The sequence below is a fragment of the Thamnophis sirtalis genome, unplaced genomic scaffold (genome assembly GCF_051295495.1).
Source record: "Thamnophis sirtalis isolate CommonGarterSnake01/CBP01778 unplaced genomic scaffold, rThaSir2_p1.2 scaffold_5, whole genome shotgun sequence".
Taxonomy (NCBI): domain Eukaryota; kingdom Metazoa; phylum Chordata; class Lepidosauria; order Squamata; family Natricidae; genus Thamnophis; species Thamnophis sirtalis.
Window position 1 is genome coordinate 115,683,726 of NW_028261385.1, and position 24,888 is coordinate 115,708,613.

The 24,888-nt window shown below is 41.4% G+C and overlaps 1 protein-coding gene across 1 annotated transcript in view; it reads right to left on the reverse strand.

The window, feature by feature from the left end:
* LOC148045595 (lanosterol synthase-like) overlaps positions 1-24,888 on the reverse strand; it is a 49,293-nt gene that overhangs the window by 11,921 nt on the left and 12,484 nt on the right. The window contains exons 8-18 of the mRNA XM_087716675.1: positions 20,494-20,602; positions 19,423-19,541; positions 18,434-18,531; positions 16,757-16,784; positions 14,882-14,938; positions 14,384-14,455; positions 13,734-13,784; positions 12,348-12,497; positions 2,541-2,637; positions 1,475-1,580; positions 1,158-1,223 (exon numbers count right to left, since the gene is read on the reverse strand). Coding sequence (XP_087572801.1) covers positions 1,158-1,223; positions 1,475-1,580; positions 2,541-2,637; positions 12,348-12,497; positions 13,734-13,784; positions 14,384-14,455; positions 14,882-14,938; positions 16,757-16,784; positions 18,434-18,531; positions 19,423-19,541; positions 20,494-20,602 — 953 coding nt within the window. The remainder of the gene's footprint in view (positions 1-1,157; positions 1,224-1,474; positions 1,581-2,540; positions 2,638-12,347; positions 12,498-13,733; positions 13,785-14,383; positions 14,456-14,881; positions 14,939-16,756; positions 16,785-18,433; positions 18,532-19,422; positions 19,542-20,493; positions 20,603-24,888) is intronic.

Here is a 24,888-nt window from a genome sequence, read left to right on the forward strand (position 1 = left end):
CCCGCAGGGGCTAGATAAGATTTTGTTTGGTGGAGACAAGAAAATGTTATCGAAGATTTACCAATTTTTGACCTGCCAAGATGCTAATGAAGAGATGGACAAAAGCCTTCTAATAGCATGGGAGAGAAATCTTGGCTATGAAATTGAAATGGGCAAATGGTGGGATCTATGGAGTAAGACCATTAAACTTACAATATCTACAGCATTCAAAGAAAACATATACAAGATGGTTTATAGGTGGCACTTCCCCCCAATGAGGTTAGCCAAGATGTTCCCTGGGTTATCTCCATTGTGTTGGAAATGTGGAAGAAAGAATGGCACATTCTACCATATTTGGTGGTCCTGTACTGAGGCCACGAAATATTGGAAAAGGATTAAAAAATGGCTAAAAGAGGTTACCGGGGCAAACATGGAATGGAGACCCGAGAACCTTCTACTAAGCATTAAACCAGAAAACATAAGCAGTTCAATATGGCATTTGAGCCTACATATAATTGTGGCCGTAAGAATAACTTATGCACAATTTTGGAAATCTACTACCATACCGTCGGAAGATGCTATAATTAAAAAGATCTATGAATGTGCAGAAATGGATAGAATGACGGGTTGGCTGAGGGACAAAGGAGAAACGGAACATTATCTTAGCTGGAACTTATGGTATATGTGGGCGACAAGGAGAACAGCAGGGACTTAAAATGGGGAAAGTTAAAAGTGAACATGGGTATTGTAATAGATCCCTGAACTTTGTAATGCGAAGATGTGGCTTAGAGACCTAACAATGAGGTAGGAAAGAAAAAAGTTGGGCTGTGAATGACTGTCACCGCAGGGGAGGGGGGTTTGTATGTTTAAAATTGTATTTGTATCTGTATGTTTTACGCTTAAAAAAATGTATAACTAATGAATGCCGATACAAAAGGCTGTATATTTACTTTATATTGTTATGTATGTTTTGTCTTTTCTTATGTTGTTGTATTTTTCTTTCTGTTTTAAAGGTAATAATGTTTAATAAAAACTATTTTTTAAAAAGAGAGAAAACAGGATCTGTGAAACAAACCAGAGATCTCACTATTTGCAATGACACATTTTCCAATCCAAAGAAATGTCTGGAATAGACAGCCCTAAAACTGTCAAGCTGTATTTATTTAGAAGATACTCACCCTTCCCATGACCCATCAGCTCTCTGCTTTTTCTGACAATACCTCAAGCCCTTTTGCAGTATCTCTCTAAGTAAAAAGGAGAACACAATGGGAAACCATTTCAACATTTCCATTCTCTGTTCTCTCCTTCTTAAGCTATCAAGATTTTCTCTCCCCTTAAGGAATCATGATCTATTTCCTCCCCTGCCCTGATTCTGCACTTTGTCCTCTAGCAGACTTTCTCAAAAAGAAGGTCCAGTAAAATGAAATAAAATAAAGTAAAATAAAAGTAAACTCTGAAAGAGTCTTTCCTTCTACCTTCACTCGCCTTTGTTTACCTGATTTCCAGGGTTCTGTGTTCCGGGAAGCACTTGTGGAAATGCTTCAGCGCCTGCATCACAGCTGAGGTACATTCCACATATGTATAGTCAACCATGATATCACCTAAACACCACACAGCAACAAGTAGGTCAGAATGATCTGGATGTTGGATGCGGAATATACTATATACCATGTGGTGCCCCACCCACCACCCTTTGGCCTCTGCCTCCAAGCAATTTACCTCCTTGCAGCAAATGGGGGAAATGGGGTTTGCAGAGGCTGCAATAGGCGTGGCAATCCCTGCAGCCTGAAACAGCTGATGATCGGGAGGGTCATGCTTAAACTGAAATTGAAAGTGAAACTTGCTGTTTGCTGCAGGAGGCAAATTGCTGGGAGGCAAAGGCAGATTTTTTTTTCTTGTGCTAATCAGGCTGTTTGCTGCAAGGAGGTAAATCAACAACTATAAATGCCTATAGAATGTTCAAATTATTAGACTTATTTTTTAAAGACTACTTTATTATTGTTCTAGACGACTTAACAAAAAGAAGAACCTTTTTAAAATAAATGCTTGACCTGAAGAGGCCCAATGCTATTGTATCTTTTTTTAAATAGCAGAGAATAATGTATACTTCCAGAAAGCCACATCAATTTTAACAGCGTCTGTAGAAGTATAGTCTGAAATATAACACCACAAACAGTGTATATCGTCTGTACTGTTTGCTGTTTGTTGCAAGGAGGCAAATTGCTGGAAGGCAGAGGAAGATTTTTTCCCCTTGTTTCTCTCCCCAAAAGCTAGGTGCATCTTATACTTCAGAGCATCTTATACTTAGAAAAATACGGTACTTTTCTTTCTTCCAGTGAAATTCTGGCACGTTTTACATGGTGAAGCCATCAAAAGGCAAGAAAACTGCTGAGCAGTGGGAAAGTGAGGGGAGGGCGGTAGATTCAACCCATCTTTATTCTATAAAGGCAACCATCCCTTGGACAGAATAAACCGTAGCAGAGACTGACATGAATTGTGTAGAAAGGGAACCGAAGGCCTTCTAGAGAAAGTAAAGAAGCCATATAAGTTTTCACTCTTACCAAATACCTCTGAAGGATTCAACAACTCCAACAACCAGCCTCCGCGCATAGTTTCATAGGTTGAAAAGCCACCATCCGCATTCTGCATGTTTAGCAGCTAAAGAGAGAGAGAGGACAAAGAACAATCTGACTTGGTCAAAGAGGAGTCCAGGAAGCTGCAAAAAGGTTCAGACTTTATCTGCCTTGAAAATCGTCTCTAATGGAGCCATCACTCCATCTAGATCAGTGGTTCTCACCTTCCTAATGCCGCAACCCTTTAATACAGTTACTCATGTTGTGGTGATCCCCAACCATAAAATTATTTTCATTGCTACTACGTAACTATAATTTTGCTACTGTTATGAACTGTAATGTAAATATCTGATATGCAGGATGTATTTTTATTGCTATAAGTTGAACATAATTAAAGCATAGTGATTAATCACAAAAACAATATGTAATTATATATTGTGAAATATTTATTTCTAATTACAAATAAATGAAATTTTGTCTTGAAGCATGGTGTAGCACAGGGGTAGGCAATCTTAAAACACTCAAAGAGCCAACTCAACATCACTCCCACCCAGTCACATGACATCCCCCCCCCGCCGAAAGGCCTACCCAGGTTTCATGGCTCAGTGTTTTCTGTGGGAATAGGGTCTCTCTCTCTTCTCTCCCCCTCCCTCTCATTTCTGTTTTTCTCTATTTTTCCTCTTCCTTTCTCTTCTTTCTTCCTTTCCTTTCCTTCTTTCTTTTTCTTTCTTTCTCATTGAACATGATAGCAAATCCAAAATAAAGTTATTAATTGTAGGAAATTGCTTCTCGGCATTCTATTCATAGTGAACTCTACGTTGATAAAAACTGGCAAGATTGTACTAATAGCAATAGGATATATATTTTGATTTCTTTTGAGTTTGACAATATAATATGTTATCTAAATTATAAATAATCTTATTTTCAGATGCATTTTTTCGCCTTCTCTTTTGCTTTCTTTAAAAAATATCAGACTTGCTTCCAATTTGTGCCTTCTGGCAAACTGCAGTTTTCTTGGCAAGAGATCTAGCTTGCCATTGCTTTCGTCATAGGTCTGAGAAAGTTAGTCTTTCTTTCTTTCTTTCTTTCTTTCTTTCTTTCTTTTTCTTTCTTTTCTCTTTCTTTTTCTTTCTTTTCTCTTCCTTTCTTTCCCCCTGATTTGTTTCCCTCTCTTTTCCCTCTCCCCCTTCTCCCTCTATTTTCCCTCTTTCCCATTCCCTCCTTCCAGCTCTTTCATTTCTCTCTCTCTCTATCTCTCTCTCTTTCTCCCTTTTTCTCTTTCATCTCTTTCTTGCACGTGCAAGCAAAATACCTTCCTGGGCCGGGATCACGGTGGCGGGGACAGCGACTCCTTCCGCTGCCGCCACTGAGAAGTGAGTAGCTAGTTGTGCTGCGCAGGAGAGCCATGCTGCGCAGGAGACTCCTCAGCGCCAGACTCCTCAGTGCCAGGTCCCCTTCGTGTTGGCTCAGGAAAGAGCCGGAGCAGCCACCTCTGGATGCAGAGAGGGAAGAGTTCCAGGGCTCTGCGCAAGGAGAGCCATGTGCAGCACAGGAGAACTGGAGCTCTTCCCTCCCTGCACCCAACCAGCTGCTGCTGCTCCCCATTCCCCTCCTTCCTGAGCCAACACGAAGGGGACAGCAGCTCACACCGACCTAGTCTGATGCTGGAGTCTCCTGCGCAGCGTGGCTCCCCTGTGCTGTGTACCCAGTTACTCACCTCATTGCGCAGTGTTGTCCCCTCCGCCTTGATCCTGGCCCAGGAGGGTATTTTGCTTGTGCACGCGCTAGAGATGAGCAGCTAACAATTTCCCCCTCGGATCCTGGCGGAACTAAGCAGAGCCAGCTCAGCAGAGCCAGGTCTGTGCCGGGGGCAGGGAAGCGATGTCAGGTGGAAACTCGGCCACCGCCGCAGCCTCTCCTCAGCCGTTACCCTTCTCACTGCCCAAGCCTTCCCCTTTGATGCAGCTCAACCCTGGCGAAGGAGTGCGCCCTGTAGGAGCTCCCTGGCAGGAACACTTGCTGAAAAATGCCTGCTGGGAAGCCTGTCAGTCTTCTGGCACCTCTCCTTCCGCCGTGTGGGGAACCCAAGCCGCTCCTTTCCTTTGGGACAGCTTCTCACTAGCCTCTTTGTGGGAGGCTCCTCGGTGACCCCTGTGAAAAGGTTGTTCGACCCCCAAAGGGGTCGCGACCCACAGGTTGAGAATCGCTGATCTAGATGTATATTCAGCCCCATACTTCCCTGAAAATCACAATTCCTCTGTGAATTCAGTCTAACTTATTGTTTGTGGGCACACCTTGTACTGCTGCTTTTTTTAAAAAAAAATATTTTGTTTCTACAAACTTTACATCTTTGCAACACATTACATTTTTTACCTATCTATGATGTCTGTTTTATCTATACAAATAAATATTTTATAACTATGACTATATATAATATTCTATATGTTCTATGTATAGTAGTTTTTACTACATTTATGTTGTTTTGTATAATCTATATAAATAAAAATGTAATGATTGTTTGTTCAAAATTGCTAATCTCTGAAAGTGCTTCACCGATTGCTTTGAAATTTTGACACAACGTTGCATTCGAATGGCGTATATTATATATGTATATCACATAGATGTCACACCTGTGACAGGTAAAAACATTACTTTTTGTAAAAAATGCTTTTTTGAAAACCAATGCCATCTGGTGGACGTAAAAGAACACACGCTATACTAAATATTTCATTATTCCATTTCAATGTTTCCAGCGCCATCTGATGGATGTAAAAGCAACACACGCTATACCAAATATTTCATAATTCCATTTCAATGTTTCCAGTGCCATCTGGTGGACGTGACAGCAACACATGCTATACTAAATATTTCATGATTCCATTTCAATGTTTCCAGCGCCATCTGGTGGACGTAAAGGCAACACACACTATACTAAATATTTCATGATTCCATTTCAATGTTTCCAATTGCATTGTTATATTGAATTTTCATAGATTTCGATTTATTTTCATTTTGATTTAATTATTTTGTGTGACATTGCATTGGAATTGAGCTGTGTCATTTATCATAGCGTTCATTTAGTGAGTATACTATATTCGGAACAATTCAACCTCTCTCCAGCTTCACCTCGACGGTCCCTTTATAAGTGTTGCTGGGCTGCGGCCACACCCTTTCCCCTTTCCACCCCTCATCTGACGAGCTTTGGCCATTTCCACCAAGGGGAGCCAAAGCCCTTCGGCCTCTGCCTCCCCTCTCTCCCTCCCCTCCCGCCGGGCCTTTGCTGTCTGCAGCGGGGTGCCACCTACACCATCCCTCGGCCGCCTCCCCCCGTCCTTAAGCCAGCCTACCCCAGGCCAGCCCAGTGGAGCTCCAGAGGAGGCGGAGGCGGAGCTAGCTGCACGCACTTTCCACCCCACCTCACAGCGAGCCAGCTACGGCCTCGCCAAGGCAGTTTTGACGGGGCGGTGGCAGCCTAAGGTGAAGTGGGGCTGGGGCAGCCCCTGGGTGCCCCGTGAGGAGGCACACCAAGGACTTCTCCTCCTCCGAGATCCTAGACATCTCACTCTCCTGAGCCACCGACTTGGGGAAGCCTGAGCGCAGCTCCTCCGAGGAGATGCTCAACAACTTCCACAAGGTCGACAGCCCCGGCACTATCTCCCCCAACCAGCCTCGCCCGGCCCAGCAGCCCCAAGTCCTGACCAATGGCAGCACCCACCCGCCACCCCACTACGCCCAAACTGGGTCACAGCAACGCATGGCCGGGTACAGCTAGTATATAATATATTAAATCTTTTATAACTGATTTTATATATTTGTGCATTTACTTTATTTCACACATTTTTTTCATTCTATATGTAATATTCTATATATTCTATGTATAACAGTTTTTACTACATTTACATCATTTTGTGTAATATTTATTTGCTATAGTCTATCTCATATTTCAATCTTTTAATCCTTTTCCGGTTTTGTAGTTGTCTATTGTTTTGTTCATCTTTCTTCCGTTCTTTTTTGCTTTCCTGCTTTTCCCCTCCTTTCCTCTAGCCAATAAATCCCATACGGAGTAATATTCAGATTCGTCTTTCTCTTTTAGTTTTTTCGTGAGCCATCGTTGATATCTGTTATAGCTTTGAAGTCACCAATTAGACATATATCATATTCTATTTCTATTATTTTTTGGTGGATCTTCTTATAAAATTCTTTTTGGTTTTTATTTGGCGCGTATATTGCTGTGAGAAGAATTTTTCTTTGTTCTGTTTCTATTTCTCGCTTCCTTTATATGTTATTTGTTCTTCTCTCACTTTCTTATATACTTCATCTCTTACCGATTTTCTAGTAAAGTGGGAGCCTGTGTCTCCTGGCATAATTTGTGTGGATTTGATACACCTCGTCTATGTCCCTTCCTTCTTGTTTCTTGTTTGCTTTTTTGTAATATGTTCTCAACAATCTCTGTGATTGTTTCCTCTAAATCCTCCTCCTTTTCTTCTACTATATTTTGAAAGCGGAGAAAGAAGCCAGCTTTTTCAAGTTCCAAAAACACTATTTTTTCCCTAATTGTCTATTTAGTGTAGTCAGCTTCTAATCTACAATCTCTATTCTCTTCTCTGTTTTTTCTACCTTTGTTTCTACTTTTTGAATTTTTTGTTCATTTTTTGTTATTTCGCTTTGTATTTTCCCTATTGTATCATCTATTCTAATCTCTCTTCATTTCTCCCATTTCTAGTTTAATTTCTTCATGATTTCTCCTAGTTACTTCGTGATTGCTTGTAATTGATTGTTGTGTTTTTGTAATTGTTTCTTTTGTTTTTGTAATTGTTTCTTGTGTTTTCAGCATTGTTTCTTGTATCATTGCTAATGCATCTTGCGTACACTGAAGGTTCATTGTTGAGCTCGCTTTCTCTAGACCCAGTGTGCTCTCAATTGTATGCTGGTTTGACTTCCTGGGCGGGGCTTACTGATGGAAGCAGCTTAACATAGCTGCTCTCGAGTTCCTGGTCACGTTATCTGTTTAGACGATCGTCTATCAGATGTCTGAAGGTATCTTACTCTTTGGGCAAGAAGGGAAGAAAATTAGTTCTGCTGTGCAAGTGCCTTTTGATCTTTGCAGCTTCTGTGTCTGCGGAGAGAGGGGGCCCAGCCGAAGGCAGAACTGTATCCATGCTGGGAATCTCCGGCTGCCTTGCAGCACGAAGTAAGCATTCTCCCACTCAAAACAAGGCTTGAACTATTTGATTTTAATACGAGCTGAACTCGTATGCGAGAACTTTAATTGTTTATTCAAATCCTAGCTTCATTTTTACAAGATCTTCTTCCGTTAATCTAGCTATTTAAAGAGGCATTTAAAATGGCGATGAGCCTGCTGAATTCTTGCGTAACAATGATTATTTTCTTAATCTCCTTGTTAAGTTCTACGGAGCTTTAAAACTTCAAAGGAAGGGAGTGATTTATTACTTTGCCTCACAGCCGGCCAGCAGAGTTTTACTAATTAGTTTCACTTTTACAAGACTTTCTTTCTTCCGTTAACTCTGCTAATATAGAGACACTTAAAATGGCGATGAGTATGCTGAACTGTTTCGCTACAATGTTTATCTTCTGAAACCTTTTGCAAAGTCCTAGAGAGCCTCATAAATTTCAAAATAAAGGGGAGATTTAGTACCTCTTTCCATAGCTGTACAGTGGGCCAGTAGAGTTTTACTAATTGCTTGAAGATAAAACTTGGAATGGCCTCAAAACCAAATCCTAATTTGAAACCCCCTCCATCAGCCCCCAGAAGCACATCGCCAATACCTAGCACAAAGTCGCAGCCTCTGCTCTCCATGCCCCCTACTGGAGATTTGCTAACGAAAGAATTTTTCTTGAGGGAATTAAATGAGGCTCTCAACACTCAGACAATTAAAGTGGAAGACAAATTTAAAGATTTTAAAGAGGAGATAAAAGAGGAGATAAAAGAGGAGATAAAAGAACTTAAAGAGGAGTTGTATGATAAAATTGATGCCAGCGTTGCTAAAATTAGAGATGATATGCTGGGGCTTGTAACTGTACTGACAGAACATGTTTCCGGAATTGAAGATAGTCTAGAGGATCTTAATGAAACTAATATAAACTTGACATCAAAAACAGAGGTGGTGCAACAAAAAGTTGAAAATGCTGAAAAAGAAATTATGATACAGTACAGGCAAATGGAACTGGCATTAAGAGTAAGGGGGTTGCATGAAGAAAAACAGGAAAACCTGAAACAGATTCTTTCAGAAGCTTTTGATAGTCTGGTGGGAAGACCGGGGGCTAAGTTTGACTGGCAAATCGATAAAGTTTATCGTGTTAACTCTTGGGTCGCAAAGCAGAAGCAGCTCCCTCGAGACATTGTTATATATTTCACTACAAGAGAGCTCAGAAACACGATATTACAAGAGTCTTATAACACTAAGCTCCAAATTGGGGGTCAAGACCTGACTGTTTTGAAAGAGATACCACCTCAAATGCTAAGAGCCAGGAGAGATTATGCTTTTTTAGTTGAAGAACTTAGAAACTGTCAGATACAGTACAGATGGGACGCACTATTTGGCATTATATTTACATTTGATAGGCAAAGATATCGTCTAAACTCCGTATGGAAAGCCCGAGATTTTTACTATAATATTTTGAAGGCTGGACATCCTGCACCATCTGGACCCGGAGAAAGATCACAAGAAGGACAAGACAGACAGCAAACCACACAACTACCAGATAAGATGGATCATCTCTCTCTCCTAGAAGCGCAAGGTGTTATGGAACAAAGACCTAGCCGTATGATTATACTAGACGAATGGAGCAACAAGCTAAAAGGCAACAACCTCAACAATCACCTGCCATCGATCAAGGAGCTACAGCAACAAGTCCAGAAGCAGTGGGAGGAGCTAAGCCAAAGGTTAAACAGGCCATGCAGGAGGCTCTAAAAAAGCTTCAGGTAACCAAAGATGACAACTAAGATTTTAACATGGAATGTCAATGGATTGAATTCTCCACAGAAGAGAAAGAAAATATTTCACTATCTTAAACAGTTTAAGAATGACATAATTTGTTTGCAAGAAACTCATATTAAATCAACCGATCAAAAATATCTGATTAACCCAAGACTTGATCAACATTTTGTAGCTTCTGCTATGGAAAAGAAAAATGGTATAGTTGTATACTTAAGAAAAGATATGAAAGCTGAATTAATTGAAGCAGATCCCTATGGAAGATACATCGCGTTAGATCTAATCCTAGAAGGGAAAAAGACATTGCTTTTGAGAATTTATGCTCCTAATCAACAGCAAGTCGGATTCTATAGAAATCTTCATGCTAAATTAGTACAGTGGGATTATAGGACTTGTATACTATTGGGTGACTGGAATGGCGTTATAGATACCAAGAGAGATAAGAAGATTTCTCGCCCAAATACTAAGATGCGAGCAAAGCTACCTAAATCCTTTTTTGACATGAAGGATGATTTTGAACTGAGAGATATCTGGCAAGAAAGAAATGCAGAGGAATACGATTTTACCTTATTTTCTGATAGACATCAATCCTTTTCTAGGATTGATTTCATACTAATCACTAATGATTTGCTTTCTAGGGTGAAGAAGACAAAGATTGCGGCTAGGGTCCTTTCGCATCATAACCCAGTTTGGATGGAATTGGGAGGGATGGTACACGCAAGAAGGTCTTGGAGATTGAATGAAAACTTATTTCGATATGAAAAGTATATCAATGATTGTAAAAAATTGCTAACCGAATACTTTGTTTTTAATATGAATAAAGGTACACCTATGAAATTCGTATGGGATGCAAGCAAAGCGTATATGAGAGGAGTACTGATAAATATAAATAAAGCACATAGACATAAACAAGGGGTAAAACGAACAGAATTGGAAGAGGAAATTAAGAGGAAAAAACTGCAGTTAACATTGAATCCAGGCGATACAAAGGTCAAGGAAGCAATTGTATGCTGGTTTGAGAGTGAAGACGTTGGTGATGCTGGATTGGATGCTGCCTTCCTATTCATTTTACTAATTGTTGTTGTTGTACTTGTCATTTTTGATTTTAATTTCCTTACAATGTTTTCCCACAATAGCATATACTTCTCTTTGCCCACTGCCTGTTTCCACTCTCTTACCAGCCTCTTCAATCTTTGAACTTTCCCTCTTCCATGTACATTTCAATTCAATATCATTCAATCTTACAATCTAACAATTTAATTTCTATATATTCGGGTTTGTATGTAAGTCAATACACACAATATTCATGCAATATTCAATATATTTAACCTAACACGTTCTTGATTTGATTCAGTATATAACCTTATATCGTCTGTTTAATAACTACAAACTGCTACCCCCTACTTCAACACTATATTACTATTATTATTTTTTTATATTCTCAAGGTATACAGTATGTTTAGGCTAATAGATCCTTAATTTAATTCTTATATACTATTATATATTATGTCATCTATTTATAACGTTGATAATTTCAGAGTATCACAGATAGTTCATATATCCTCTATGCTCTCTCTTCCAATTATAATATGGTTCAATACAATTCAACAATATTTTATCTCACCACAGTTCAGTTTAGCTTTATATTTCTTCTTTCAATGTTATCCTTCAAAATAAAAGATATTTTTTAGTCCAATTTCAGAGATCACAACAAAAAATATATATTTTCATGTTGCATCAGCAGATTTGTCCTATATATTGTTATTCAGTTCACCATCCACTAGATGGCAGTGTTACTCTTCTTTCGTATAGGCTTTTTTTTTTGCGCTCTTCAATCATCCGATATTTTCTCTCAAGTATTCCAAAGTATTTCTCTCTCCTTCTTCGCTGTTATCACTGATTTATCTGGCTCCAATTTCTGTTTATTGTCCAAATCACTCCAACAGCCCTCTCCTCCTCTGCTTATTCCGTTCCGTTCTTAAATCACTCCAAGTCTTCTATTGCTACAGGAAATCACATGCTTTCAGCTCTCCTTATAGCTGCCAATATTGAACTGTATCCAGCTCGCTTCAAAGCTTTGAAATTCTACCTCAAAGAATCTTTAGTAGAATTTACATCGTTTTAGTTTAGTTGTTTTACTTATTCTCACCGATGTTGCTGTGTTGCTATCTTCTCTCCCTCATGTGCTGCTGTCACCACTCAAGCTCGGCCATGAATGCCAATTTCTTCTCCGATGATTTCAAGGGGTTTTCCCTTGTCCGATAGGGAAGTTGCTTGCTTCCTCCTTCGGCGCCCAGGCTCCCCCTCGCTCCTGTTGATTCCTCCAGGTTCAACTCATCCTTTTCCCAGATCTTCACCACAGAAAAGCTAGCGGAGATCCCATTCCTTTACCCACATGGAAGTGATGTCTCTGCAGGAAATCTGTACTGCTGCTTTTATTTGGCTATTATTGTTTCTGTTTTACTTTGTTATTTACCACCTAAAGTCATAATTGATCAGGGCAGCCTAAAAATACAATTAAGAGAAAACATAGCACTACTTCTTGTCTGGAAATCTCTACATGTAGTCCTCGGGTTATTACCCTAATTGGAAATGGAATTTCTGTCATTAAGCAAAACAGTCATTAAACAAAATATTGCAGGACCATGCCATTTAGCAATGGTCATTGGACAAGGATTTCCCATTTCTTTGCCCTGCATGAATTGCCTCTGCTTTAACCCCCTCCCCCAGCTATCCCCTCAGTATCTCTGCCCTTTTGGTCACTCTGCACAGCATGGGCAAGATGAAAATAAGTGGGGAAGATGGATTCTCAGGAAGAAATTTACTTTTCTGTGCTCACCACATTTACAGCATCAAAGAGACGACTGGGGGGGATGTGTTCCTTGATGAATGGGCACTTTTCCTGTAACAGTATCACAGATTTCAGACCTTCTGCAGTACAGTCAGCAACGATCCAGCCACAGTCACGAGTGCTGAAGGGAAATCCACCCTAGTGGATATTAGACAATAGTGGTTTAATTTGGTTTGGAGCACAGAACACCGAAAAAGAACACAAAAGAAAACAAATTTGCAAACTAAAATGGCAACATTCACCGAGAAGAAGTAACGAATTACATATCCTAACTAACTAAAGTTTATGAAATATGGTGAAAATCAAAGACAGGTAAATACTTGTAAAAAGCTAGTGATTAGTATGTAAACTATTAGGAGGAATTAATATGTTGAATGAGGTGGGAAAGGTAACCTTGAGAAATATGTGTCATAAAACAAAAAGAGAAAAAAACAAGAATGTATGCTTACATGAGTATTAATTGAATTCAAAATAACCAATACAAAAGATGTACATTGAGATTATAAAGGAAAAGTCAAAGAGTTGAGAGAAAGGGGACAACTAAAAATGTATGCTTGTATGCTTGTATTGAGTTGACAAAATTGTAAAAAGGAATAGTAAATTACACTGCATCTATGAAGTAGTGTCAGAACAGGGAATCAAGGATGGAAAGTTGGAAAAGTGAATGGTGGTATTAGGCTCAACAATTTTTCCTTTTTTTCTCATTCTTATGCTCTAATTTCTCTGCCTTACTATTTCTTTCTCTCTTAAACACATTGCTGTAGCACTCAGGAAAATATTAGAAACCTCCAACTCCTTCTTGGGGTAAAAATTACCAGGCAAGATATTCTATCTGCCTCTGTTTAGCATATGTGAGCTGCAAGTCTAGATATTTGTTGACCTGAATCTAGAAGATGGGAGCAATGAAACTCTGCTTCTCTAATGATGATGCAGATTTTTGCAGCATGGCTCTGGTAGATTTATTTTAAATGCCTTGAGTGAATGAGAGTCCATAATGTATCATTACAATCAATTCCAATGCCACTCTCACCCTATTTTGCCCTCTGGAGAAAAGAGAACAATTCTGCCACATCTAGAAGAAAGGGAAATGCTAAAAGATGGCCCAATGACTACAACCTTTCACTGAACACTCTTATCCTTAATCCTACAGTGTGACTGCCTCTGAGGTCTTACACTGTTAGATCATTCAGTGTACAAGCAGGAATGCAGAAGGCTCCTTCCAACAAACCCCCAAATCCACTCAACAATTACAAACCTGCTTTGCTTCTTTCACCCTTCTTATTCACCCTAGCTGTTCTGTTCTAGGGCACAGAGAAGTTTTCACAGCTAATTTAAGATCTTGTTTCCACTTTCTGTTACCTTGTACAATCATACCTTGTTCATCTGACGGTAGTATTTTTCATAATTAGGTGGATTATCTGGAACCTGGAGGAGATAAAATATTATAATGATATGCATCTTGCAGGAGTAAACCACAACAGTTACTTAGTTCTAGCTATGGGCTTGAGGAGAGAGAACCAGTGGTTAAGGTGGTAGAATAGGAATCTGAAGATTGAGAGTTCAAGTCCCACCATAAGTGTGAAAGACGCCTGGGTTATTTTGGGCCCATCACTCTCTCTCAGTCCAACCCACCTTACAGGATAGTTGTTGTGGGGAAAAACTTGAGCTATTTACAAAAAAACAAAAACAAAGGCAAGATATAAAAAACGAATAATAGAATGAGAATGGATAGGAGTTATCATTTCCTTTCTCCATAGTTCTATTTTCCAGATTCAGGGTTTTCATTTTTAAGAAGAGCGATGGACTTAGAATTTTTTATCCACCTATCAAGTACTTTGTAAGGATCTGGGATAGGCAGATGTTGTTGTTGGGACTATCAGAAATGATTAGTTTGTTCTCTGATGTGATTAGTTCTTTTTATACTCAAATGTTCAATAGATACCATGTCTACAGTACATAGCTCAGTGGCCGCTGGGAAAAAAATCCTTCAAATATAATCAGGGACTAGAATGTGACATTTTCACCTGTGCTATTCTGAAGTGCTGATGTGCAAGTATCAGACAGTTGTCAAATTCGGGCTTCTCATGGGCACCAGCCTTTAAATAAAAGAGTTTAATCAAGTAAAGCAAAGACATCATTTTAGATTCCAATCAATCTCTGTAATTTTTTATTTAATACTTTATTACCATTAATTTCCATTTAGGGTTTATTGCTAGAATACTATTTACACTCACTGCAAACCATAGCCAATATAGTTATATTAATTATATCCAGTTTAAAAATGTAAATAAAATAAGGAAGGAAAAGAAGCCAGAATAAGGCTATTAGCATACTGAATAGATAGAGTAGAAAGTGATGTAATTTCATTTGTTTTGTTTTTCTCTCACAATTGCAATTTGAAGCTGAAAGAGCTGCTTTGGGGCAGATTTCTTATTTAAATTATGATATAGGAAAGTGCAGCTAGTTAACTATTCCACAAAGTTCATTAAAATTAACAAGAAAAACTTGTGAAAAGCTGTTACCTCCAGAAAAGCTTGGATAGCAAATGCTGTATCCCAAACCTGTGATCCATTGGTGCCCTAAAAGAGAAGATAGTTTGAAATGACACTTTTTGAAATATACATCATGCATACTGTTTCAGCCAGCAGACTACATAAAATCAATTGCAGCTGGTCTCCCTTCCAAGAGGACAGTATGCTAAGGGATACTCTTCCAGGAACCTTTCCTGTAGCACAGGGGTGTCAAACTCGCTTCATCACGGCGTTTTCATGTGACATATCAGGACATTTTCCCCCTTCACTAAACCGGGTGAAAATGGGGCTAACACGTGATAGATGTGGCCTGTGGGCTGCGTTAGACACCTGTTCTAGCACCAATACCTTCTACCTGGAACCTTACTGTACTCTTCAAGACAATTTCTCTCTCCTGCAATAAAAACGTCGATAGTCCTTTGCTATTTAGGAATTACTTTCTAAATGTATCCCTTGCCACACATGGGGCAACAAAAAAAGGTGTTGGTACTTACCTGATACACCTCTTCTAGTAGAGTGGAGATAGCATCCATGTATGGATTAACACTGTCCGTTCTCTGATTGGACTGAGTCTGATTACTAATTAATTAATCACCTATATAACCCGTCCCTGTGAGTGACTCCACCCAGCTTACGATGAAGAAAAAGACTCCTCGTGTTATCCAAAGATCAACTTTAGTGAACAATTCAACTCAGATCCTGACCAAAAACACCAATAAAAAAACCAACATAGACCAACTGATCAATCACCTCCCCAGTTCTTGATGGGAAAACAGTCTCCGTACAGGGCGGGGCTGGATGCTATCTCCACTCTATTGGAAGAGGCGTATCAGGTAAGTACCAATGCCCTTTCTCAATAGAGGTGGAGATAGCAACCATGTATGGGACATACCCAAGCTAGTCCCCGTTGAGAGGGAGGAGACTGTAGGTCTACCTGTCAGCATGCACTGCTTGTAGAACTCTACGGCCAAAGGCAGCGTCCACCGAAGTGAACTTGTCTAATATATAATTACGAATAAAGGGCGAAGGGAGTGCCCACGCAACTGCCCTGCAGATCTCTCCCAGGGAAGCCTGCGTACTCCACACCATAGTGGTGGCCGAACTCCTGGTGGCCGAACTCCTGGTTGAATGTGCCGTGATTCCTTGAGGGATCGGCTCCTGATTAGATGAATAGGCCGCAGCGATGCACTTTCTAACCCATCTGCCCATTGTAGTGACTGATACCTTTTGCACCAGGGAGGAAGATTGGAAAGAGACAAAAAGATGTTCCGTCTTTCTAAATTCTGATGTCTGGTTTATGTAGATTTGGAGAGCTCGCCAGACATCTAGGTTGTGCTACTGCTCTTCTAATGGCCTTGACGGTGATGGACAAAAGCACTACTTGGCATAGGGCTTGCTTGCTCCAGGGATTGCCTGTCTCTCCTCGCTTTTGTCTGGCAGATTTGTTCCTGCAGGGTTGGCATGGTGTAGGTTCCTTGGATTAAACCATGACATCTATTGGGACTCTAGAGTTAGATCTTCCCAGGGGCAGCACCTGCCCTCTGGGAACAGATTCCACCAAGATCCAAACGGCCCCCACTCTGCTATTGTTTGAAAGAGCTAGGAAGACTTGGCTTTTCACTCAGGTCTTTGACTTGAAGGACCCTTCACTTCATCATGCTTGCCATCTTTTTAAAATTGATTTTATTGTACATTTTTATTGTTATGAGTCACTCAAAGTTGATAGTAGCAAGATGACAAAAAAATTAATAAATTACTATTGTTACTGTTATTTTAAGCAGAGCTCTTGGCAGAGTCTGCAGTAGTCATTACCCGGTGAGACGGGTTCAGACCTCAGCAAAATAAAAACATGCCAGGAATGATTACCTGCATCTTCATGCCATCCAGTCCCAGCCTGCAAGAAAAGCAAAAGCAAGCATGAGAGGCATGGCAAAGAAGAAACAGGTAAGGGACCTGTAAGTTTCACTATCATAAACATATTTATATATCATAAACAGTGAGCCATGAGTAGCATGAACATTGGTCTTCTGGTCATTCCTGGAAAGGCCTTTTGAATAAGAGACAATGGCTACATTAGGACTGGATGTGAGGAAGGAGGCAGGCAGGCTAGATGACCCACCCTTATACTTATTGGCCTATCGCTAAAACTCTGCAGTGATTTCCTAGAGTGGTGAGTCACAACACAAATGGAAGGGGAAAAAATGACTTTGTAAGATTTTCTACCTGGAACTTTAATGTGTACTTCTCATCTCAGGATATCTCTCCCCTACAATAGATAGTCTTTGACTTACAACTGTTTCAAGTAGTTTAATAAAATGCAGTTAAAAACACTATACAAGCCCTCATTAAGAAATTATATTTACACACACACCAGGAACAGGAAGGGTCTCACAAGAGCAGATAGAGGTAAATCCTAGAATGGCAGGAAATGCATCACAAAACAATAGAGATGAATGCTAGAGAGGAATAAAGCTGCACACAAGGCAGACATAACATCTGTAACATCTTCCTCTTTTCATATTAACAACGCACAACATTGTAAAAGTTCAGATGAGAACCAGTACTTTCTACAGATTTAGTCTATCAGGTGGTTGCGAGCATCTGCTATTATGGTTGAAGACTGGCCCTCTTGTGCAGACTGGCTCTCTTTGTACCAAGAGCTTCTCTGACCTCACGGAGGCCGCTGGGCTCTTCTCGCCACTTACTGGGGCAACCAGTGTTTGACGTTGGGTATACTGGTCACTCAGAACTCTCATCAACATTGGTCTGAGGCATCATCACTGTGCATTTCTTATTGTCAGTGGGTAAATGTGGTGTGGGATCTGGCTTGTCCACTGGATATGGAAAATCTGACTGTTCAGCCACAAGCAAATCCAACTGGAGCCACAATTTCCATTGCTAAGCAAGATGGTTGCTAGGTGAGTCATGCCAGATTTTATGATCTTTTTGCCATGGATGTTAGGTAAATCACTGCAATTGTGAAGTGAATCAAGAGATCCTTACATGAATCAGCTTCTTCCATTGACTTTGCTTGTTGGAAGCTGGCTGGGAAGGTCACAAATAGCGACCACGTGACCCTGGGATGATGTAACTGTCATAAATACATGCCAGTTGCCAAGTGCCCATATTTTAATCATGTGGGGATGAAGTGTAAGCATGAGGACTGGTTGTAGATCACTTTTCAGTGCCGTTGTAACTTCATAGGGTCACTAAACAAGTGGTTGTAAGTCGAGGACTACCTGTATAACCTAAAATAATCCATCTATATTCTGGAATTACTTTTTAAATATATTTTGGAGTACATATGGTATCTTCAAAAGGATAGTAGGCAGTATTTAAGAGCCATGTTGCACTTTCAAACTACATAACAGCTTTCATAACATGGTATCATTTAGCTGTGTTGCACCAGACTAGAATTTACACTTTGCAAAGTCAACTCCCAAAATACCTAACCAGAATTGCTAATTCTATAGTTCAACATATCAGGAAGATTCCAGGTTAACAAAGTTTGCTGGACAAGTTTGGATTTCAACAAAGCCTTACCAGAGATAGTCCGAGATTCTAGAAATGTGTCCCTGGAATGCGGGAGACTTCTCTCCTTCGACATGCCAGCGTACGAGCATGTTAATTGTTTTAGATATCTACAAAGGCAAAGAAAAAACTATTATTTTCCTCCTAAAGTCTAAAGTCATCTGAGACTAATAGCTGTGCTCTTCACAAATGTAGCTCTTCATCATTTCAGAAACTCCTGAGAAAACCAGTATCTTCTGTTTAACTGTAGACACAGATGAGAAATATTTAAAAGTATAACCTTTTTCATAAAAATCAAAGGAATATTAACTACTGAGCAAACTACTGAAGTTTGCAGATGATACAACAGTGATTGGTCTCATTCAAGACAATGATGAAACCACATACAGATGAGAGGTTGAACAACTAGCCTTGTAGTTCGACCAGAACAACCTGGAACTGAACACACTCAAAACCAAAGAAATAGACTTTAGGAGAAACCCTACCGTACTACCACCTCTTACAGTACAAGACAACACAGTATCAACAGTAGAGACCTTCAAATTTCTAGGTTCTATCATATCTCAAGACCTAAAATGGACACGTAACATCAAAAACGTCATCAAAAAAGCACAGCAAAGAATCTTCTTCTTGCACCAACTCAACAAGCTCAAACTGCCCAAGGAGCTGCTGATACTGTTCTACAGAGGAATTATTGAGTCTGTCATCTGCACCTCTATAACTGTCTGGTTCAGTTCTGCAACCAAGGAGAAAACTCCACCCCCACCAATACTGGCAGGGCAAGCTGCTGAATATAAACAGGGAGCAAACCCTACACTCCCCAGCACTCATGATGGTACTTGTTGAGTAATGAAACTTGGTTGTGAACAAAAACAAAAAACACAGCCCAAGCTCAGAGAGCACCAAGGATACCACAAACAATGGTGCCACTGATTTTGTGCAGAGCAATTTATGATACAATACAGTGTTATTGAGTTAATTGATACTTAAAAATTACTTACAGGGCCAATGCTGATGAACTTGGTAAATTGGTCATCAGCCTTGATATGATCATATAATTCCTCCACGGCTCGCTGTCTCAATTTTTTGATGTGAAATTGCTCATAGATATTGGCTATTGCTGGAATAGAAGCAGAAAGAGACCTATGGAAGACTCAGTTTACCTTCTGAAAAATCAGAAGCAAATACAACAGAAACTGTATTCAATCAATTTGCATATGATTTGCACAATCAATATAATTTGCACAATCAACCCAGCATATGTTTCCATCGTAATTCAAGCTGCAACTGGGAAACACATCTAATTTCCATTTAACATATTGCTCCAGGCAAACCATGTCTAGTTTTTACACCTTTCTTAATCTTCATTCCCCCTCCCCCCAACAAAGGCTTTCGTTTATAGTTTTGCCATTTCCTGTTAAATGTATAGGTAATCTTCAGGAAATGATGGCAATTGGGACTGAAATTTATATTGCGAAGCGATATGATCATAAAGCCTAAGTCACATGACTACATCACTTAGCAATAGCAATCCCTGTGGTCCCTATTGCGGTTGTTAAACAAGGATCATGGATTTTTAAGTGAGTACTTCCTTGCAACTTCCTGCCAACTTCCATTAATCAAGATCAGTGGGGAAACCAGCAGAAAGTTGCAAGTCCCAGGTGCTCACAAGGCAGGTAGATAAGTGGCTGCTGCCAGGTGGGAGAGAGAGGGAGGGAGTGTGTGGGTGAGTAAGGGAGTGAACAGGTGGTCAGGAAGGAGTGGCACAAATGCAGTGTGGCTTGGGATGGCTGCTGCCATGGGAGAGGATGTGCAAGGGTATGCGAGTGACTAAGGAGGGTGTTGTCAGATAGGAGAATAATATATCTGTTACTATCACTGTCATTTTGGTGAACCATTAGATACAATGAAACGTTAGGAAAAACACCTGTTAGGCTTATCTTCCTTATATCCTGAGGATCCTTTTGGAATTACAAAGATGTTTCCTTGGCAGCGTTTTTTATTCTGCAGTAAAATGGAATCTAGCAAGAACAAATGAGGGAGGCCCTTTGGCAAGAAGCAGGTGTACATACCATAGATCACAGTCAGTAGCCAACTATGTGGTGTGTATAAATCCCCAGAAGCAATATTATTTTTTTGTGCTGGCCAGTCAATACTGTCGTAGTCTTGTACGTAGAGTTCCTACAAAAGAAACCCAGAAGAATAAAGAATTAGCATTTGAAGATCCACAAGAAAACTCAGTGGGTTTTGAACAGAAAAAACTGTTACTTAAGGAACATGCCAGAAGCGCTGACTTCCAAAAGTCCACCATGGGACCAAAAAAACAACAATTGTGCCTGCCCAATATTTATTTAATATCGTATCCTAAAAGAAATTGGACAACCATTTGTCTGAAATGTTATAGTTTCCTGTTTGAGTAGGGGGCTGGACTAGTCCCACTCACTCCAAGAGAAGAGCCTTTAACAGATTAACAATGTCGCTGCCTGGCACTCGGCAGCTGCCTGGCACTCGGCAGCTTCGGGGTCTCTAAACCGGATTGCGCCACTACGGCCCCTCCGGGTCAGCGGCCCCCGGAGGCCTCCTTGGTTTACCGAGGAGCTCCGGGAGATAAAGCGCCGGAGGAGACGCCTAGAGCACCTGTGGAGATCAGACAGGTCCGAATTGAACCGGGCACTTGTAACAGCATGCACCAAGGAGTATACCCGTGCTTTAAGATCAGCAAAAAGAACACACATTGCCTCCTTGGTAGCGTCCGCCGAGTCCCGCCCAGCCGCCCTGTTTAGGATAACCCGCTCCCTCCTAAATAGGAGGGAGACGGGGGACCCCTTACAGGGTAAGGCTGAGGAGTATGTCCAGTTCTTGGCGGACAAAGTTGCCCGGTTTCGAGCGGACCTAGACTCCACCCTTGCAGAGCCAGCTGAGACACAGGGGAAAGACTTGGCAAACCATCTCTGGGTTGAGTTTCAGGAAGTTGCCTCTGGGGATGTGGACAAGGCTATGCGAGCTGTGAGTACCTCCACTTGTGTACTGGACCCGTGTCCCTCCTGGCTGGTTGCCAACAGCAGTGAGGTGACACGAGGCTGGATCCAAGCGGTTGTTGTGGCATCTCTTCGGGAGGGGCACTTCCCCACCGAGCTTAAGGCAGCGGTGGTGAGACCCCTTCTAAAGAAACCGTCTTTGGATCCAGCTGTTCTTAACAACTACCGTCCAGTCTCCAACCTTCCCTATGTGGGGAAGGTTGTTGAGAAAGTGGTGGCCCTCCAGCTTCAGCGTACCTTGGAGGAAGCAAACTATCTTGACCCCTTCCAGTCCAGCTTCAGACCAGGTTACAGCACAGAAACCGCTTTGGTCGCATTGACCGATGATCTCTGGAGAGCTAGGGATGGAGGCTTTGCGTCCATCCTAGTTCTCCTCGACCTCTCAGCGGCTTTCGATACCATCGACCATGGTATCCTTCTGCGACGACTGCGGGAGGTGGGAGTGGGCGGCACTGTTTTGCAGTGGTTCTCCTCCTACCACTCGGACAGGTCGCAGTCGGTGTTGGTGGGTGGGCAGAGATCGTCCCCGAGGCCCCTAACATATGGGGTGCCACAGGGGTCGGTCTTGTCCCCCCTCCTATTTAACATATACATGAAACCGCTGGGCGAGATCATTCGGAGGCACGGGATAAAGTATCACCAATATGCGGACGATACACAATTGTATCTGTCCGCCCCGTGCCAACTCAATGAAGCGGTGGACGTGATGAACCAGGGTCTGGAAGCTGTTAAAGGCTGGATGAGAGCGAACAAACTGGTGCTCAACCCAGACAAGACCGAGTGGCTGTTGTGTTTTCCTCCCAATAATTTGACCACCGTACCATCAATCAGGCTGGGGGGACAAAACTTATACCCCTCAGACAGGGTCCGCAACTTGGGAGTCCTCCTGGACCCACAGCTGAGTTTTGATCACCATCTATCAGCTGTGACCAGGGGGGCATTTGCCCAGGTTCGCCTGGTGCGCCAGTTGCAACCCTACCTGAATCGGGAGGCTCTCACGACAGTCACTCGAGCCCTTGTGATCTCTAAGCTGGAATACTGTAATGTGCTCTACATGGGGCTGCCCTTGAAGAGCACCTGGAGACTTCAGCTAGTACAGAACGCGGCCGCGCGAGTGATTGTGGGCGCACCTCGGTTCGCCCACATAACACCTATCCTCCGCGAGCTGCGCTGGCTGCCTGTAGATCTCCGGGTGCAATTCAAGGTCTTACTTACCACCCATAAAGCGCTCCATGGTAGTGGATCTGACTATCTGAGAGACTGCCTTCTGCCAATAACCTCCCTGCGTCCCATCAGATCGCATAGAGCGGGCCTCCTCCGTATTCCATCCGCCAGTCAGTGCCGACTGGCGACCACCCGGAGGAGAGCCTTCTCAGTTGCTGCTCCGACGCTATGGAACAATCTCCCCGTGGAGATTCGTACCCTGACCACAGTCGAGGCCTTCCGTACAGCCCTCAAGATCTGGCTAGCCCGTCAGGCCTGGGGATAAATTTTCTTGCCCCTCCCGAATACTGAGTGAATGTTGTGTTTTAGTACTTTTTAGTTATTTCACATTTTCTTTTGTATTTTGTCTTTCACTCCCCTTCCCTTACTATTGTAAGCCGCCCTGAGTCCCCTCAGGGAAAAGGGCGGCCTATAAATGCTAAATAAAATCTAAAAAAAAAAAAAAATCTAACAAAGTTGGAAGGGACCTTACAGGTCATCTAGTCCAACCTCCTGACCAAGCAGGAGCCCCTACATCTGCTTCTACCTAGGATCGAACTCCCAACCTCCTGATTGTGAGACGAGAGCTCCACCTCTAGGCCACAGCAAACCGAGTTCCCATGTGCAATAATTTCTTTGGCAGGATCTAGGAAAAGAGCCTTCTCTGTTATGGCTCCCGACATTTGGCAGATTCTTCCATTGAAGGTAAGGTTGGCCCCATATTCCTGGCCTCCCAGAAGAGCCTTAAAACCTGGCTCTGTTGGCTGGCCTAGGGCTCCAATAAGGGTGCTTAATGCTGGGGCTGACTATGCAGAGAGAATATCCCCACCATGTCATATGTCCTCTTGGTTTTTTATCTGTATTTAATCTTTCTTACTTTTAAAATTGTTTTGTATTATCTTTTTATTATGCTGTAAGACTTACTTTTACAGTGAGATGAGTGTCACATACATTTCATAAGTACATTTAATAAATAAATTAGATTATCCCACTGTAATGCCCTTCCACCTGCTCTTTTCAACAGCCAATTTAGCAACACCTCTAAAATATAAGTCAGGGAGAAACAGAAGCTATGGGCCAGGTCCTGCTGTGCTGCCTCTTGGTGGAGATATCTGGACTACAGGGAGTCTTAAACCATTTGTTTAGTGACCATTCAAAATTACAATGGCACTGAAAAAAGTGACTTATAACTTTCACACTTACGACTGAGTCAGCATCCCCATGGTCACGTGATCAAAATTCAACTTTTTAACAACTGGCATGTATTTATGACAGTTGCACTGTCCAAGGGTCATGTGATCACCATTTGTTACTTTCCCAGCTGGCTTCAAAGAAATAGTCAATGGGGGAAGTGAGGTTCATTTAACAACCACATGATTCCAAAGTGTGGAAGGCTTACCTGGCATCCACAAAGGAAAACTTTCTAAGGAATGAGTCACAGTTCTGCTGTGCACTGACTTAACCGGAGAGAAGCTAAAACCTTTGGTGATCGGTAAATTGGCAAAGCCATCCTCATTCAAGAACCTGCAGCCCAAAGACCTTCCCGTCACCTGGAAATCTTAACAAACCTACATGGATGACTGATGCCTTATTTGAGAAGGGGATAAGTGATATTGACTGAGAAATGAAGAAGAAGAAATGGCCCATTCTTCTTGCAGTGGACAATTGTCCTAGCCATCCCCAAGTGAATCATCCTACAAATGTGAAACTGAATTTTTTCCACCAAACACTACATCAAAACTTCAACCTCTTGACAAGGCATAATCAAAACATTCTACTGTAAATGCACTACTGAGCCCAGCTTCTGCAGTGGGTCAATGCTAAGATCCAAATCTATGGTTCGTCTGCAGAAGCAAATCCCTGACCCTGATTCAGAAGCAATTTTCCAATCAGTACTGACTGAGGTACAACCCAGTGGAAAAGTGCTGGAAACAACTGATGAAGCAAAAGAATTAAATGAGGACCATAAAACTGCAGATATTCCAAAAGAAGATGATGTCAGTCATTTGATAATGCAATTAAAGTCATTTGCCATGGAAAATTGCCTAGATATAGTGAGTGGTATGGCCAGCTTTCTCCACTTACCTTCATAACATGAATAAGAAACAAACTAAAATTGACTCTTTTTTTCATGAGAAAATAATACATACATAAATGTATTGATTTTGTATGATACAGTATTGTATGAATGATTTTACTATGTTTTCATTATGTGTGTTTCTGTAA